This window comes from Anoplopoma fimbria, chromosome 19 (genome assembly GCF_027596085.1).
Source record: "Anoplopoma fimbria isolate UVic2021 breed Golden Eagle Sablefish chromosome 19, Afim_UVic_2022, whole genome shotgun sequence".
Lineage (NCBI taxonomy): Eukaryota > Metazoa > Chordata > Actinopteri > Perciformes > Anoplopomatidae > Anoplopoma > Anoplopoma fimbria.
Genome location: NC_072467.1, coordinates 21,285,925 through 21,300,343, shown reverse-complemented (window position 1 = coordinate 21,300,343; position 14,419 = coordinate 21,285,925). Strand labels below are relative to the sequence as shown.

General features: G+C 40.7%; 1 protein-coding gene across 1 annotated transcript in view; it reads right to left on the bottom strand.

The window, feature by feature from the left end:
* Positions 1 to 14,419, bottom strand: part of kcnq1.2 (potassium voltage-gated channel, KQT-like subfamily, member 1.2) — a 162,425-nt gene that overhangs the window by 119,075 nt on the left and 28,931 nt on the right. Inside the window, exons 12-13 of the mRNA XM_054620074.1 lie at positions 11,729 to 11,755; positions 9,569 to 9,680 (exon numbers count right to left, since the gene is read on the bottom strand). Of these exons, the coding sequence (XP_054476049.1) occupies positions 9,569 to 9,680; positions 11,729 to 11,755 (139 nt within the window). The remainder of the gene's footprint in view (positions 1 to 9,568; positions 9,681 to 11,728; positions 11,756 to 14,419) is intronic.

Here is a 14,419-nt window from a genome sequence, read left to right as displayed (position 1 = left end):
ATACACTGATATACAAATAGAAGCGCAATCACATTCCCTCCTCTTATCGGTATACTACTACTATTACAACTACTACTACATCAACAACTACACCCTGAAAAAATGCACAGTTCTTATCGCAGCAATAGGCCCCTAAAGTGATCTCAACTAAACCATTGCCTATTTGTTTGATGCTATTTGTCATAAGTGCATTTATGAATTAAAGTTTTTACTTGCCGTTTACTTATAATTAATGACCACAATGAATCAAATTCTTTGTTTGCGTGGGTCTTTATCCTAGAAATACAAAAAAAAAAATTTGGGTTTAAAAACATTTCCAAATAATCTGGAAATCATCATCAGTTTGTTTATGGTCGTGATTGTGTGGAATTAAATATCCCCGAGCTGCCTTGTTTTGACTTCCATTAATCGTCTCCTAATAATTTAATTTTGCGTGATTATGTTGGTTCATTACTTTAAATTGTATATTTAACCTCAATGTTATAATGCTGCAATCCATTAGAGCAAACAAATATTTAAAATAAACTACACGGAAAGATTAGATTTGAAGGAATTTTATGAAGGAAAGAAACAAATAAACGCTAATTGTCATTAACCTTGTCCTGTGAGTGTGTAATTGTTAACAGCAATCAAAACAAACACTTTCCAGTTTTTCAAAAAATTGTCTTGCCCCCCTGTGAAAACAGCAATTTCCTGAGACAATTTTCCTTTGTTTTTTTCCTAACATTTGTGGTGGTGAAGAGATACTGATGCCAAAGACAAAAGCAATGCAGGGCACAAAAGGAAGCTATGTCCGGCAGATTTCTGCCAATTTTAAATTCCCCCCAGAGGCCACACATGAGTACACATAAACCATCCAGTTGCAAAAAACATACAGTATGTTTCTGCTCCAGAAAAGAATCTTTCCAACAATTTTTTATATTGGCTTTTTCAGCCAGCGTCAGGGTGACCAAACCTCATGATGTTTGAGCATATTAACAGATTTGCTCCTCGCTATGAGAATAAATAAAGACTGCAGTTGTGAGTATATTATATTATTATTAAACAGAGCAACTGACTTCATTAAAATCAGCATGAATTGCTTAATTGCCAGAACATCGACCCAGTCTTGTTTGAACTTCAGAGAAAAATGAATGATAAACAACAACACATCGGTCTAGAGTATCATAAGAGAAAAAACTAATGCTGAATTATGAGTTATGAACCTAAATCTTGTCTCCCTATGTTTGGCAGCTGTGAAAGCTACTCAGTCTGGCCTGATTCACGTGTAGTTACTCATGCTGACTTTGGATTGAAGCCTGATCCACCGCACCACACCAGGAGACTTACCAAACCCAGCATCCCGTGACAGCCCCACTTCAATCTACCACTGAGTGCAGTCCAGGCAGACTTAAGTGGAGCTAATACAGCCAAAATGGCGCTCGTATCATTTCCAACCTCTGCACAGCAGTTAGGGATCAAGATGGTGAAAGTATCTTTTTTACTTATTTTTTATCTGGGTTGATTTATTCATGCAGTCTATGGATTTTCCAACCTGTGGTGAGAGGCCATAAAGCAGGACATTATCCCAGTCACTGATGGTCCCTCACCATAAAAGTTTCCCAGAACCACCAACACCACTGTGGGGGAGTAAGGCTCTCCCCCCTTATAACAGCAGAGGGCCTTCGTTTATGCGGGATGGCCAGAGCCATAAGACTAAAAGCACTCTTTAATTAAGTACTTCATGAAAATGCTTTTTATTGCCCTGGGTGTCACGTATATATGATATAAGATGGGTTGCTGACTCAGTTTTTGGCGCCGATAGGAGACTCTGCTCCACTAGCTCCAATGATCTCCCTCTGAAGAAGAGCAGTACAACTTTAAACACACAGCATAACCCGTACTCTGTTTACAGCGTGAGATTTAGATTTGTGTGCTCTGAACTTGTTTTGCAGGTCATTTTCCTATTACTTTGTTTTCACATGACTCTCATTTATGAAATCAATATAACAATAAATACTGTTTGATTATACCAGAAAAGTCACTTGTGAACTGGAATGAGGTATGATGTGAACCCCCAGGATAAAACATTCTCACCATCTGTACTTGTCATATTATGACAATTGAAATTGTCATAATTATGAGTAAAGGCCACTGTGAGGTCACAGTGACATTTGACCACCAAATTCCAATCAATTCAACCTCGAGTCTTAGTCGAGGTTCATTCCAAATAAATAAAAAATTCCCTCAAGGTGTTCCCCCGAGATATCGCAAGAAAAGGAGGGACGGGAGGTCAAAGTGACCTTGACCTTTGACCTCCAATATCTAATCAGTTCATCCTTGAGTCTTAGTGGAGGTTTATGCCAAATTTGGCAAAAAAATCCCTCGAGGTGTTCCCGAGATATCGTGTTCATAAGAAGAGACCGAACAAACCACCCAAAAGCAAAAAAAAGAAATAAAACGCACTGCAAGCGAAAGCACCAAACAGTCATTGAAATGTCGATCTGTTTCATGTTGCACCACAACTGACAAGTCACATCTCAGTGTAAAGCAATGCAGAAGAAACAAATAGGACACAGTTCTGTTAACCCCTCAAAGAAGTTTTGTAGAACAGAACTTTCCACCAGGCATGGTGATGTTGAATTTCAAATGGTGGTCAATGACAGATCACCCTCTGACCATCATATGTGATGCAAGAGGACTTCTTAAGAAGGCTTTGTGCAATAAATTTAGCATATTCAGACAACTTGAATCACCACATGTATTGCTAAAATGTTCTTGCGAAATACATTGAAGCTCATTTAAGGAAACACCTGTGAGATTCTTCTGCATTCAGATTATCATAAACCCACATTTAAAATGTTTTAGCCAGGCAACGGAAGTCTGTGTTCAAATGTTGAGGCCCGTACACACTGCGGAAATCAAACCCCATACATATTGCCTTTAAGACAATTTCCCTTTCCACTGTACTGTACTGTCAGTTTATCTGTAGAATTAAGTCTGGTTGTATTTTGGATAAGAAAGCGCAATTCACTATTTATGATATATGAATCACTGTGTGGCTGTTTTACTGCACCAAGACTATTTTCTGTCTCTTTTTTTTTTTATGCTCTAGAAAATTGGCAGGAAGTCAAGAAGCTGGGGCACAATTTGTTCTTTTCTCTCTAAGTTTCTTTCTCTATCTTTTCATAAAGCAGCAGCACCAAGGCAGCTTTTCTTGCTGCAGGGCAGGAGGCCACGGATGTTATCCACCATCCGTTTGTCTGTGTGTGTGTGTGTGTGTGTGTGTGTGTGTGTGTGTGTGTGTGTGTGTGTGTGTGTGTGTGTGTGTGTGTGTGTGTGTGTGTGTGTGTGTGTGTGTGTGTGTGTGTGTGTGTGTGTGTGTGTGCATTTGTGTCTTGTGCCCAAAGTGGGGCCCCTGCCTTGTCTAGTTTTGTCATTCTAATACTTGGCAGTAAAGCCAAAAATATTAAGAGGATTTACTGGATATTTTCACATTAGATTCACTGCTGAAGCTTGCATAAAGCCCCATAAAATAACTTTGTGGTCAGCACATGTTTGGGAGCACAACGCTGAGGAGAAGGGGGCGAGATGTGGGGTGGAACCTGTGTCAGAAACATTGGTCAAAGTGAAAATATCCAAGGTTTAAAAAGACTCCTGTGACAGACACCATGAATGCATTTCAGATTCTTCCTTTTGACTAAAACACCATATGTTTGAATCACCCCTCCGTGTCATCAGTATCAGAGTACAGTGCAGAAGACAGGCGTACAGAGGCCCACACAGACAAAAAGTCAATTTGTTCAGAACTCTGCACAAAAGACGCCAGTTGTTGGGCAGAGAGAGGCCCCTACTTGAAGAGGACAGGCCGTGATGCATGTGTCTCTGCCTGCAACCCCTCCCGTGGCGCTGCAGTGGGTTTTCATTGTTTATCTCTGGCTAGCTCGTAAGAGGGGGAAACTAATTAAGGGCTGCCTGCAGGTGGGCCATGCAGGCTTTTACAGGTCTGAGAGGACACGAGAAGTATGAGGAGGAGGAGGAGGAGGAGGAGGAGGGGCGGAGAACCTGGACACACTCGGCAGGGAGGAAAGGGCCGACTGCCTCAGGTCACAAGATGACAGACATTAGTGATCTGGAGCTGCTAGATGGAGAAAAAGAAGCAGGAGAGGGGTTTCCAGAGGGCAGAGAGGGGGAGATAGGACACAATCAGTGCAATCAGCTAAACAAGGCCTTCCTCTGTTTGGGGCCTAATGAGTGTACTGGGAAACATTTTCTCATTTTCCAAGAGGGTTAATGTCAATCTGCTTTGAGGTGGATTTAGGATCAGGAGTCCAGCTGGGGGTTTGTTAGGACTTCATCCTACAGTTAACCAGTGATTGTCAGAAAGTGTACATCCTCAAAAATGTACAGCTGTACCCCCACACTGTACCACGTCGAACCGAACCGTCACAAAAATCAAGCCTCCTTTACACAGGGCCAAGTAAACAAATAATGATGGAAGTGTTTACAGTAAAAAGGGAAATAGGATGTGTATGTGTTGGTTTTTTGTGTTATTGTTTTTTTTAATATTTGAGATATTTCACTGAGTTAACAAATCACTGTAAGCTGGTTTTAAACAAACAAACAAGGCAATAACAAAGATTTATCTTCTCCAAAGGGGCAAAAGCATGTCTGTGTGTTTGTGTAGGTGTGTGTGTGTGTGTGTGTGTGTGTGTGTGTGTGTGTGTGTGTGTGTGTGTGTGTGTGTGTGTGTGTGTGTGCGTGTGTGTGTGTTTTGGGTTCAGAGGGGCAAAAGACATGATTGCGTGCGGACGCGGCTCTGCACCACTTCCTCTTCAGAAGCCCTCAGACGTCACAGCCAGCTGTATTGATGCCTCACACACACACACACACACACACACACACACACACACACACACACACACACACACACACACACACACACACACACACACACACACACACACACACACACACACACACACACACGTGAGCTTCGGTAAAGCCAAACAAACAGTGGAACGTTGCAGCCAGTGCTGTAACGGAGAAATAAAGAGATGTAGAATAAAAAAGGCCGCCTGAACAAGCACCAAGCTAAACGGAGTAAAGTGGCAGCTCATGTCAGATTTACATTTTGGCTGCTGGGTTTGGAGACACTCCAACTCCTGGATATAAAACAACAGAAAACTGATCCGGTGTGTGGTGTGTGTGTGTGTGTGTGTGTGTGTGTGTGTGTGTGTGTGTGTGTGTGTGTGTGTGTGTGTGTGTGTGTGTGTGTGTGTGTGTGTGTGTGTGTGTGTGTGTGCAAATCACTTCAGGCAGTATGGGTGGATCTGGTAGCTGTCTGCAGATATCTAGATAAGGATGCCAAATGGCAGCACTGTCCTCGATGGCGTGACACCAGAAGCAAAACAGAACCAGTTTTGGAAATGTGCCCAGCGTGGCCCAAATCTGAGTTTGGCTGTTACAGCTGAGTTACGGGCACAGCAGCCCTGAGGTTGATACATATAGACACCGTCTGTCTCACACACTCAGGCATCAACACCCTGAGGTTCCACGCCCGCACACGCACACAATGCAGGCAATTAAAAAAACCAGACAAACATTTACGCCTGTCGCAGAGATTACACTGGATGAATTTCCCTTTGCATGGAAGTAATTAAAAAAAAAGAATGTCCAGATGATTTCTACATCTGCTCATGGGAATTAATTATTCAACAAAAGGCAATTAACTGTGTAAGATCCAACATTAAAATTAAATGTTTCATAATAGTTTACTGTACCAAAGGTGGTATTAATCACAATGATCCTGACACAACAGGCTATGGGCTGTTTTATGGCCTGTACACTGTAAAAGAGTTGCGCCATCTTCTGTTAGGAGGATGTTAGGTTCACACTTGAAGTATCGCTTTCAGAATTTTATAAGTACAAAAATGTTAATATAAAACAATTGTAAAAGAACTGTACTTAAGTACAAGAGTATTTCCGTTTTTTGCAACTTTATACTTCAATTCCACTACATCTCAGAGGTAAATACTGTACATTTTAGTCCACTTCAATTGTCGGGCAGCTTTAGTCACAAGTAACTAACCAGATAACAACTTTTCATACCTTTGCTCTCCTGATTTTGAATGTGATTGTTTCTGATTAACATAAGGATGAAGTGTACCTTTATGTGTTGTGAAGAGTCACCAACTTCTTAAGCTAAATAAACTATTTAACCGCAGCTGGAAAAACTTTTCAGAGACACTCCATGGATATGTTCTCACAGGACAGTGAAGCTACAAACATATGAGGATTTTATAGTATATATTGCAGTGCTGCAGATTGAAATACCGCAACAATAAAAAAAAAAATGACCGCAACCATAAACATCTACAGCAGAAAAATGCATTTTTGGGCAGAGCACTTTACGCAGTATCAAGTGCGACAGTCCACACATATCGGAAGGGAAAGTAGGTGGATGGGTTAAATAAACACAGGAGGTCATGTGAGTGGCTAGTCACTCGGTAGTCACATGAGTAGTTAGTCACTCAAGTTAACGCATGGATGTATAAAGAGAACTGGATACTCTGTTAAAGGCGGCGCCCACTTCATTCCTATGAAAGTTGCTCAAGCTTGACTTCAGAGTAAAAAATTACCAGAATCTAAAGGTTATCTTCTGAATCACTTGGCCCAAAGAGCAAGCGCACTAGTGTCTCCTTTAACTCCGCCTCCTGGCCCTCACTAGAGCCTCGATCTCAGGCTCATTCACATGAACGGAGAAGGAAAATAACTCTGGATTCAGCTATTAGTGCATTCACTTTTAGGACCTAACGATTTAAATAAGGGCTACTCAAGTGTTCGTACTAGGAAGTTGATTTACCTCAAATAAAAATCATCCGCTGAGTGACAGACATTTCTTTCCCAATGTAAGTCTAAAGCAGAAAGTATTTTTGGGTTCCAATGGCATCAGGTGACGGACCTGAAAATTGTAATTCCACCATTTAGCCACTATGTCAAATTTGCTTCAAAGCCTGTCGCTCTTCCTGGGGGCTTAAGTTACCCTCAGCCACGCTCTTTTTCTGAACTTGACTTAGTGGTTTTGTTGCCTTAATCTAACTTCCTGTGAAGACAGAATGTTTCTTTGTTTATTCTAAAAAGACACGTACAGCATCATAGTTTGAAGCTTTGGAGCACTGATCAGACTGCTGCATTCACAGCACTGGTGTCAGAATGTGTTTAGATAAACCAAAAAACATAAAGGTAAAACACTGCCAGGGACCAATTTTAGTGCACAATGACTACTTTTACTTGTCATACTGTAAGTACATTTTACTGATTATACTTACATACTTCTACTTAAGTCAAGTTTTGAACACACAAATTTGACTTATGGTGGAGTATTTTCACAGTTTGGCACTGATACTTTTAGTCAAGTAAAGGATTTCAATACTTCTTCTGTAACTGGCTGAGGCCGTCAATAATAAAATGGCACCTCACACACAACAATAGAACTTAAGTTTTAAGTTACAAGACGTAGTCATTTCTTTACACATCAGCACAGTGCATTTGGGCTCAGTTACCTTCCTTTATACAAGGTTTGCCACCACACTTTTAGACACCAAAATATTATAGTCATTTTGTGTTAGAACAAAAGTTTGGCTATGGTAAGATGTTTCAAGCATGCATTACACTAGAAAACAAAAAAGAAAGGTTCCATTTAAAAAAGAAAAACAGCCCAGTTATCACATTTTCCAGGAGTGGCGCATATATCAAATTCTAAATGATTAATACGGGTAGTGCGAGTCATGGTTTGGTAAGGATCACATTTTTCATGGTCTCCCTTTGACTAGCAGATACAATCAGGGTGGATGGAAGGATGGGGAGGTGGGGAAAAGTGGAAAAAGAGAGAAGAAAGAACGAAGTACAGTGCTTTGTGGAATTCAAGTGCTTTGTGGAGAAAGAGTCCTGGACCAGTGCCAGAGAGAGACAAGAAGCGTTCTGCTGCTCATTAATCTCGTTTTACTGAGAAAGTTTGTTTGGTTAATGCTTTTACATGTACATGATCCTCTGTGAGTGGGCCGCATTTCTCTCTCCCTTTAAATATTTTGAACTAAAACTGGAAATGTCGTGTAAGGTTGCACCCTTTATGGTAATGACTCTGTATTCCTCTGTACAAAAGGTGCACTAAGCTTTTTTGTTTTTCAAGAGGGCACAGAGAGGAGAATGTAGAATGAATAGGCCCAAAAGGCCAGAGATGGAGGTGAGTAGAGCAGAGGTAATCCTAAATGTACAGAGGGAGAATGCTGTATGCAGTTATGAACGACATCCTTTGACACACGTCTACAGTAGGAGGATAAACACACTTACATACGGAGAACTAGTAACACAAAAACCTTACGTAATATAGAAACTCTTTTTTTGTGTTTTTTTAATTCTAATTCTAGCTGTTCTGCACAATATGTTAGTGAGGACCACATTGTGTAGTTATTACATCACATCTACTTCAGTCCATCGCAAAAACCTATTTGCAGTATGTTCAACCACCAAAAGGAAATTACTGACTGTAAATAAAAGTTTTGGACCAAAACATCTTGTATATACTACAAAACAATACAAAGGAGTTAGTGGAATATATAAACAAAAAACCCTGCATGTCAATATGGCACATCACAACACGCACAAGCTGCATCTCTCAATCCTCATGAAGCCATTATACATAAATAATGAAAGGGAGCAACGACATACACATCAACGACATGGCTCCATGTAGCATTCAGGCTATTTTAAAGCCTATAATCTACTGAAACCTCAAAACCTTCTGGATTTAGTCCTATGGGATTTGGTATTACCTGCCTGCTAATTATGTAATCACCTAATCTGTATGCAATGATGCTACATAACTCGGTCCCAGTGGGAGAGGCACTCCAGCCGTCTCCCACTGCTGGGATTAAGCCAAACAATAGCGTTGACATGTTGTGTCCACTTTGCCTCTATGTGAACACTCGTTGTAACTGTTGATAGTGTAAAACTTGTCAAAGCACAATATGGGAGGACTTGAAAATAAAGTAGGAGTTGGTAAAGAAATAATAGCTGTCATAAAGACAGGAAGCAAAGAAAAATATAATTACATCAGAATTACATTTCGGTACAAATGAATGAAACTCGTTTGAATGAGCGGGTCAGCCGGAGGAAGGAATACAAATTCCCAATTCACACAGCAAACAACAGCAGTGAATTCTCAATCCTATGAGGGCATGTGGTGACAAGCCATCCGGTACCTTAACATGTCCTACAACCTATTGAGAGGGATTTCTTTGACATTTCCCTCAAGACTAAAAGGGATAATCCCCTTTATGACTCTCCCGTACCTGATATGGCCTTGGCCCTCGAGAGTCTCTTTAACCCTCAAGAGAGTTCAACAACAAACTTCATTTAGAGAGCAGCTAGAGGGGCTCTCTGCTCTGACAAAAGGCCTTTAGGTACAACGACAAGTAGGCAAATCAGTATTATATGTATCAAAGAACGGAGGTCAGCGCAGGGTGATGGATCGGAGGAAGACGGGGGCTCCAGAGGAGAGCAGAAGGGGAATTTTATTGAGACTTACTGAGCTTTCACCACCGGCAGGGGAATGTCTTCAGTCATGTAGTCCAGCTCATCTGACACGCTGTTGGTGCGGGAGATGTCAACGGAGGTGCTGCGATCATGATTCACCTTCACTGCGAAGGACAGACAGTACAGATAATCATTCCAGTGCACTTTCATTGAGTAGGTAAACTCTATCTATACTTTAAATCTACCTAATCTATATTTTGTATTTTTTTTTGATTGGAATGAAAAAATACAAATGTTCAAGTAAATATTAATGCACATAGTTTTTTTACATCATAAAGGAAGCAATTGAATGTGCTATATTGAATAATAGTAGAATTTTAAGACAAATGAAAAAGTTTCAGTCCAAAGCAAAGTAAGCTGAGAAGTGTAAACACATTTAATAATCAGTATCAGAAATAAAACAAGCAGAAATAAGGAAACAGAAAGATACCTGGGGAGCCAGGGCAGCTCACAGTGAAAGACGACCAAGAATGTTGAGGACGGCCTGATAGCATGCAACAATAGTTAAAAGAAAGAAGGGAAAGAAGAAGAAATCAGTGGGTTTCCTCATGTTTAACCGTTTGGTATATAATAAAAAATGATAAAATGTTTAATTAACTTGGAGGTTTTCAAAAGGAATCCAAAACTTTGTTAATTCTAGGGTGGAATTATCTTATTTCAGTTGGGAAAAAGATTATGAGTAACATATTTTTAACAGTTTATATGAGGAAACAGAAATTGCAGTGCTCCAGCTCAACAGTGCAGCTGGCCCGGCTGCTGGCATGTTGCTAAAAACAACAGCAAAGAACAACATGTGTAGCGAGGTCTTGACCTGCAGTCAGAATGTCAGCGTCTGAGTTTGACATGTCTCTCCACCAAAACCACCGGGCCTCCATTGTGATAGAGAATGGAGAGGCAAATCTGTATGAATGACCGGTCCAATTCAAGCGGAATCCATTCAGCCTCTCTTGTATCCCATCATTGAGTTTGTTTAACATTGTCCAATCCGGAAGCAGAGAAGGCGATGAGGGAGAGAGGGAGGGAGAGAGAGAGAGAGAGAGAGAGAGAGAGAGAGAGAGAGAGAGAGAGAGAGGGAGGGGAGGAGGGTGACCAGAGCTAACAAGAGCCACCTTTAGCCTCAACCACAGCTCACTGGAGGAGACGTGGACTGGCTTATCGGCTACACAAACAGGATAAGGGGGTTTATTAACAATATGTACTTTTATCTGGCCCATCAGTGCAAACGTGTTTGGCTGGGAGAGCATGAGCCAAGGGCAGGAGGGAAAGACAGAACAAATGAAGAGGAAAAAAAGAGAGGTACAGCTAGAGAGAGAGAGAGAGAGAGAGAGAAAGAGAGAGAGAGAGAGAGAGAGAGAGAGAGAGCTCCATTGAGAGATTCTCACAGACAGAGAGGTGGGTGTGGCCAGACAGATAAGTGGAGCGATAAGCCGGACACTGACTAAATCAAACAATGACCAGTTTATTTCTGACTACTGGAACTCCACAATGGCAGCTTACCAACTCCACACCCCTCTCTCTCTCTCTCTCTCTCTCTCTCTCTCTCTCTCTCTCTCTCTCTCTCTCTATCTCTATCTCTCTCTCTTTAGTGTCCTAGTCCAGGTCCCCACAGGCCCCTGTCCATTCCGAGCTAAAGGACAGCCCCGTTCCTCGCCCGTGGTGTTGGCAGGGCACCCGGTAAAGAAAACAGGCCAGGTCAACCCAGGACCAGTGTCTGTGAGTCTCCCTGCTTTGGCTCTGGTTTGGTCCGGTTGGGGACAAAGGCCCAGCCAGCCAGCGAGTCTAATTAAAATACTGTCTGGGCCACATTAAAAAGGCCGGCGAGCTAATGATTAACACAGAGGACTTTTTCTTAAATAGGAGTGAAAAATGAAGTGCTTAGCCAGTGACAGGGGCTGGTGGTTAGGCAGTGCAGTGATTACATATACACTGTATATAAAGCCTTTCTTGCTTCAGTTTAAACAGAAATAACAGGTTTATAAAAGAGTCTCAGTCCCTGTTTTGTTGGTACAGTTTATGCCTTAACATGCAAGATTATGGCATGGAAACTTAAGAGAGCTACCATGAGACCAGAGGGCTCTAAAATATGTGTTGACATCATCTCTGGAACAAAATGTCATAACCTATAATCTCTGTTGTGACGGATAGGACTCACCTGTTTGTCTGAACGTTCCGGTGACTCCTGCGAAGAAAAGACGAAATGATGTTAATATGAGAATGCAACATGGCCGGAGCACACAACAATGATAATGTCCGTCCAACTTATGTAATCAACAATTTCGATCAGTTCCTGTTTTGAAACACAGCAGCATTTATATTGCACAATTTCTCCTTTTAATGGAATAGGATTAATTGTATGTTCAGTTCTGGGCCATACACAGCCTTTAAGTATTTTTTTTTTCATTTGCTAAACCGCTTATCAAATGACAAACTGAACTGAGTGCTGACTACAACAGAGCGCGTCATCTTATGCCAGTAGGAGGAGAGCTAAGTAGCTGTTAGCAGCCGGTCCTACGGTGTGTTTGCCCAACAGAACTAGCAGCTGAAAGAACTAAACACACCACAGGGCTGACTGAACTAAACACACCACAGGGCTGACTGAGGTTTGTGTTCAGAGGAAGCGTTAACCAGTAAACATAAAAGGTTACAAATTAAATTGCGGTTTAGCTTCTAGGAATCGGTGCAGACAGCTGCATAGATTAAAATCAGAGCGTGTCTGTTGACTGCGACGTACGAGTGAAAAACGCATCTGATACACTTGCGGTCTAGATGAGGGTGAAATATAGGTTGTATTTATTCCATTGAATGGCAGCAGTGGTCGTTGCAGACACACCTGGTGAAGACCTTAACTCTACAGAGGGCACTTTTCTAGTTGCAAGCTTAAAGATGAAGAGATAAGCGTGAAACACAGGCAGCAAATTCTATTCATCCGTATTTTCAAAGCAAACTCAAAATATAAAACCCAACAGCGAAATCTAAATTGAACCAGTTTGCTATTTAGGACTGGTATTTTATAAACCAAAAAAAAAATCTAATAGCGTTATGCTTACAGTACCCTTTGAAACAGTGATGGTTTAAACAATAAATAAAAAAGCATGGCTCTGGTGTGGACAGTTGACATAGCAGATGCCTGTTTTATGGCTGGATCTGAAGCAGAGATCATACAGTCCCATGCTGTTTCAACTCTACACATCATTAGTGACAGCAGGCTGCAGGCTTCTTTACTTGGTTGTATGTCATCTGCAGCTTGGCCAATTCCTTTTTCCACTCTATAGTCTCAGCATGTGTGTGTCTATGTGCATTTAATGATTATAATAGCAACACATTATTTTGAATGAGAAGTACATAAGATATGCATGTTGAATATGAGAATGAATACTGGATAAAATATATGCAATCTAACTGGTTTGACATAAAGTTTTATTTGACTACTTTTTCCACATGAACTTAAGACATATGTGTTCCTTCATTATCCAAGATCCACCCAAGGAAACTGGAAACTAAACAACATTTCCGCTCATAAGTGGTCTCTCCTCTAGTGATGGTCTGCCTTTATGTCAAGTTTATGTCACTCAGTTCCTTTTATGATGGCACCCTTTGACAGGAAAAACTCATAAAGCGCATTTATTAACCTGGAACTGAGGTAATTCATTTGGCGGGGATGGCTTTTAAGACAGGAAGTTAAACCACCACCCGCTAACCAACCAGCCATTGATCAAATACTGTGTGTGTGTGTAGACCGGTTTCAAAAAACTATATATCTATTATTATGTACAATTGCTGGCAACACTTCAGAACCACACTAATCTGGATCCTGAAACCAACATCAATATTTTGTCAGAGCTTTTTTTCAGCCTGCAAAACTTGGCTTTGGCATGACTATTGGTGAACTGCAAGTAGTATAACAAGAAATTCCCACTTGTAACCTTGACGAGACTGTATTTGAAAGATTTTTTGTTTTTGTTCCACTTAAGCCCAGTGTCTGTGGCCGGCAAAGGGGACAAGCAAGGCAGTAAAGGGCTTGTAACCATGACCTCTAATCACCACTGAGACTGTAATGGCTTCCATGTGGCCTACTGGAGACACATGGCAGCCATCTTGGGTCTAAGCGGATCAGGATAGGGCCTCTATTTACTGTGTGAAAATGAGACACCAGCACATAACATCTCATCCCATAATCTTTTAAGGTCTCCAAACAGCAATCTTTTTCAAAAAGATTAGTTCTTAAAAACAAGTTGAAAGAGTTTGTCTATCTGTAATCACTCCAACTTCAAGACCAACAATGATAACGTGATAATGAATTTTAATTATGACAATAAGTCTAAGTCTAAGCCCTGTATGGCTGTACTTAGGCTTGTATTTACACCAGCATGTATACATAGTATACATAAGTAATCACTGCCAGATTTACTCACACATGTATCGTGTTTTACCAATATATAGCTCCACAAAGAATGAACTAATAAGATGACTGAGTATGAGCTCAGCAATGCAGCTGCAGGAAGAGCAGTCAATACCAAACGGAGTGAACATGTGAAAGCCTTGTAAAATGTTGGTTTTCTACGAGGCAAAATGTGTTAAAATAAGTGTATTATTAGATTTGTTAACAGGATTATCAGAACTCTTTTAAGTATATTTGCAGTATTTTTTCACAGACATTAGAAATATTATAATATATATAATATGATAATATATAATGTTGGCCATTTAATTGCCCTGACTGCAAAAATAGCGGGAACATTTTTTTTTATAACATAATAGATTTCCAAGGCCTTTAAGACAGCATGACATCATCATTTCACAGCCCTAAAATACAATATTTTATCAAAAAAATACATACTCTATA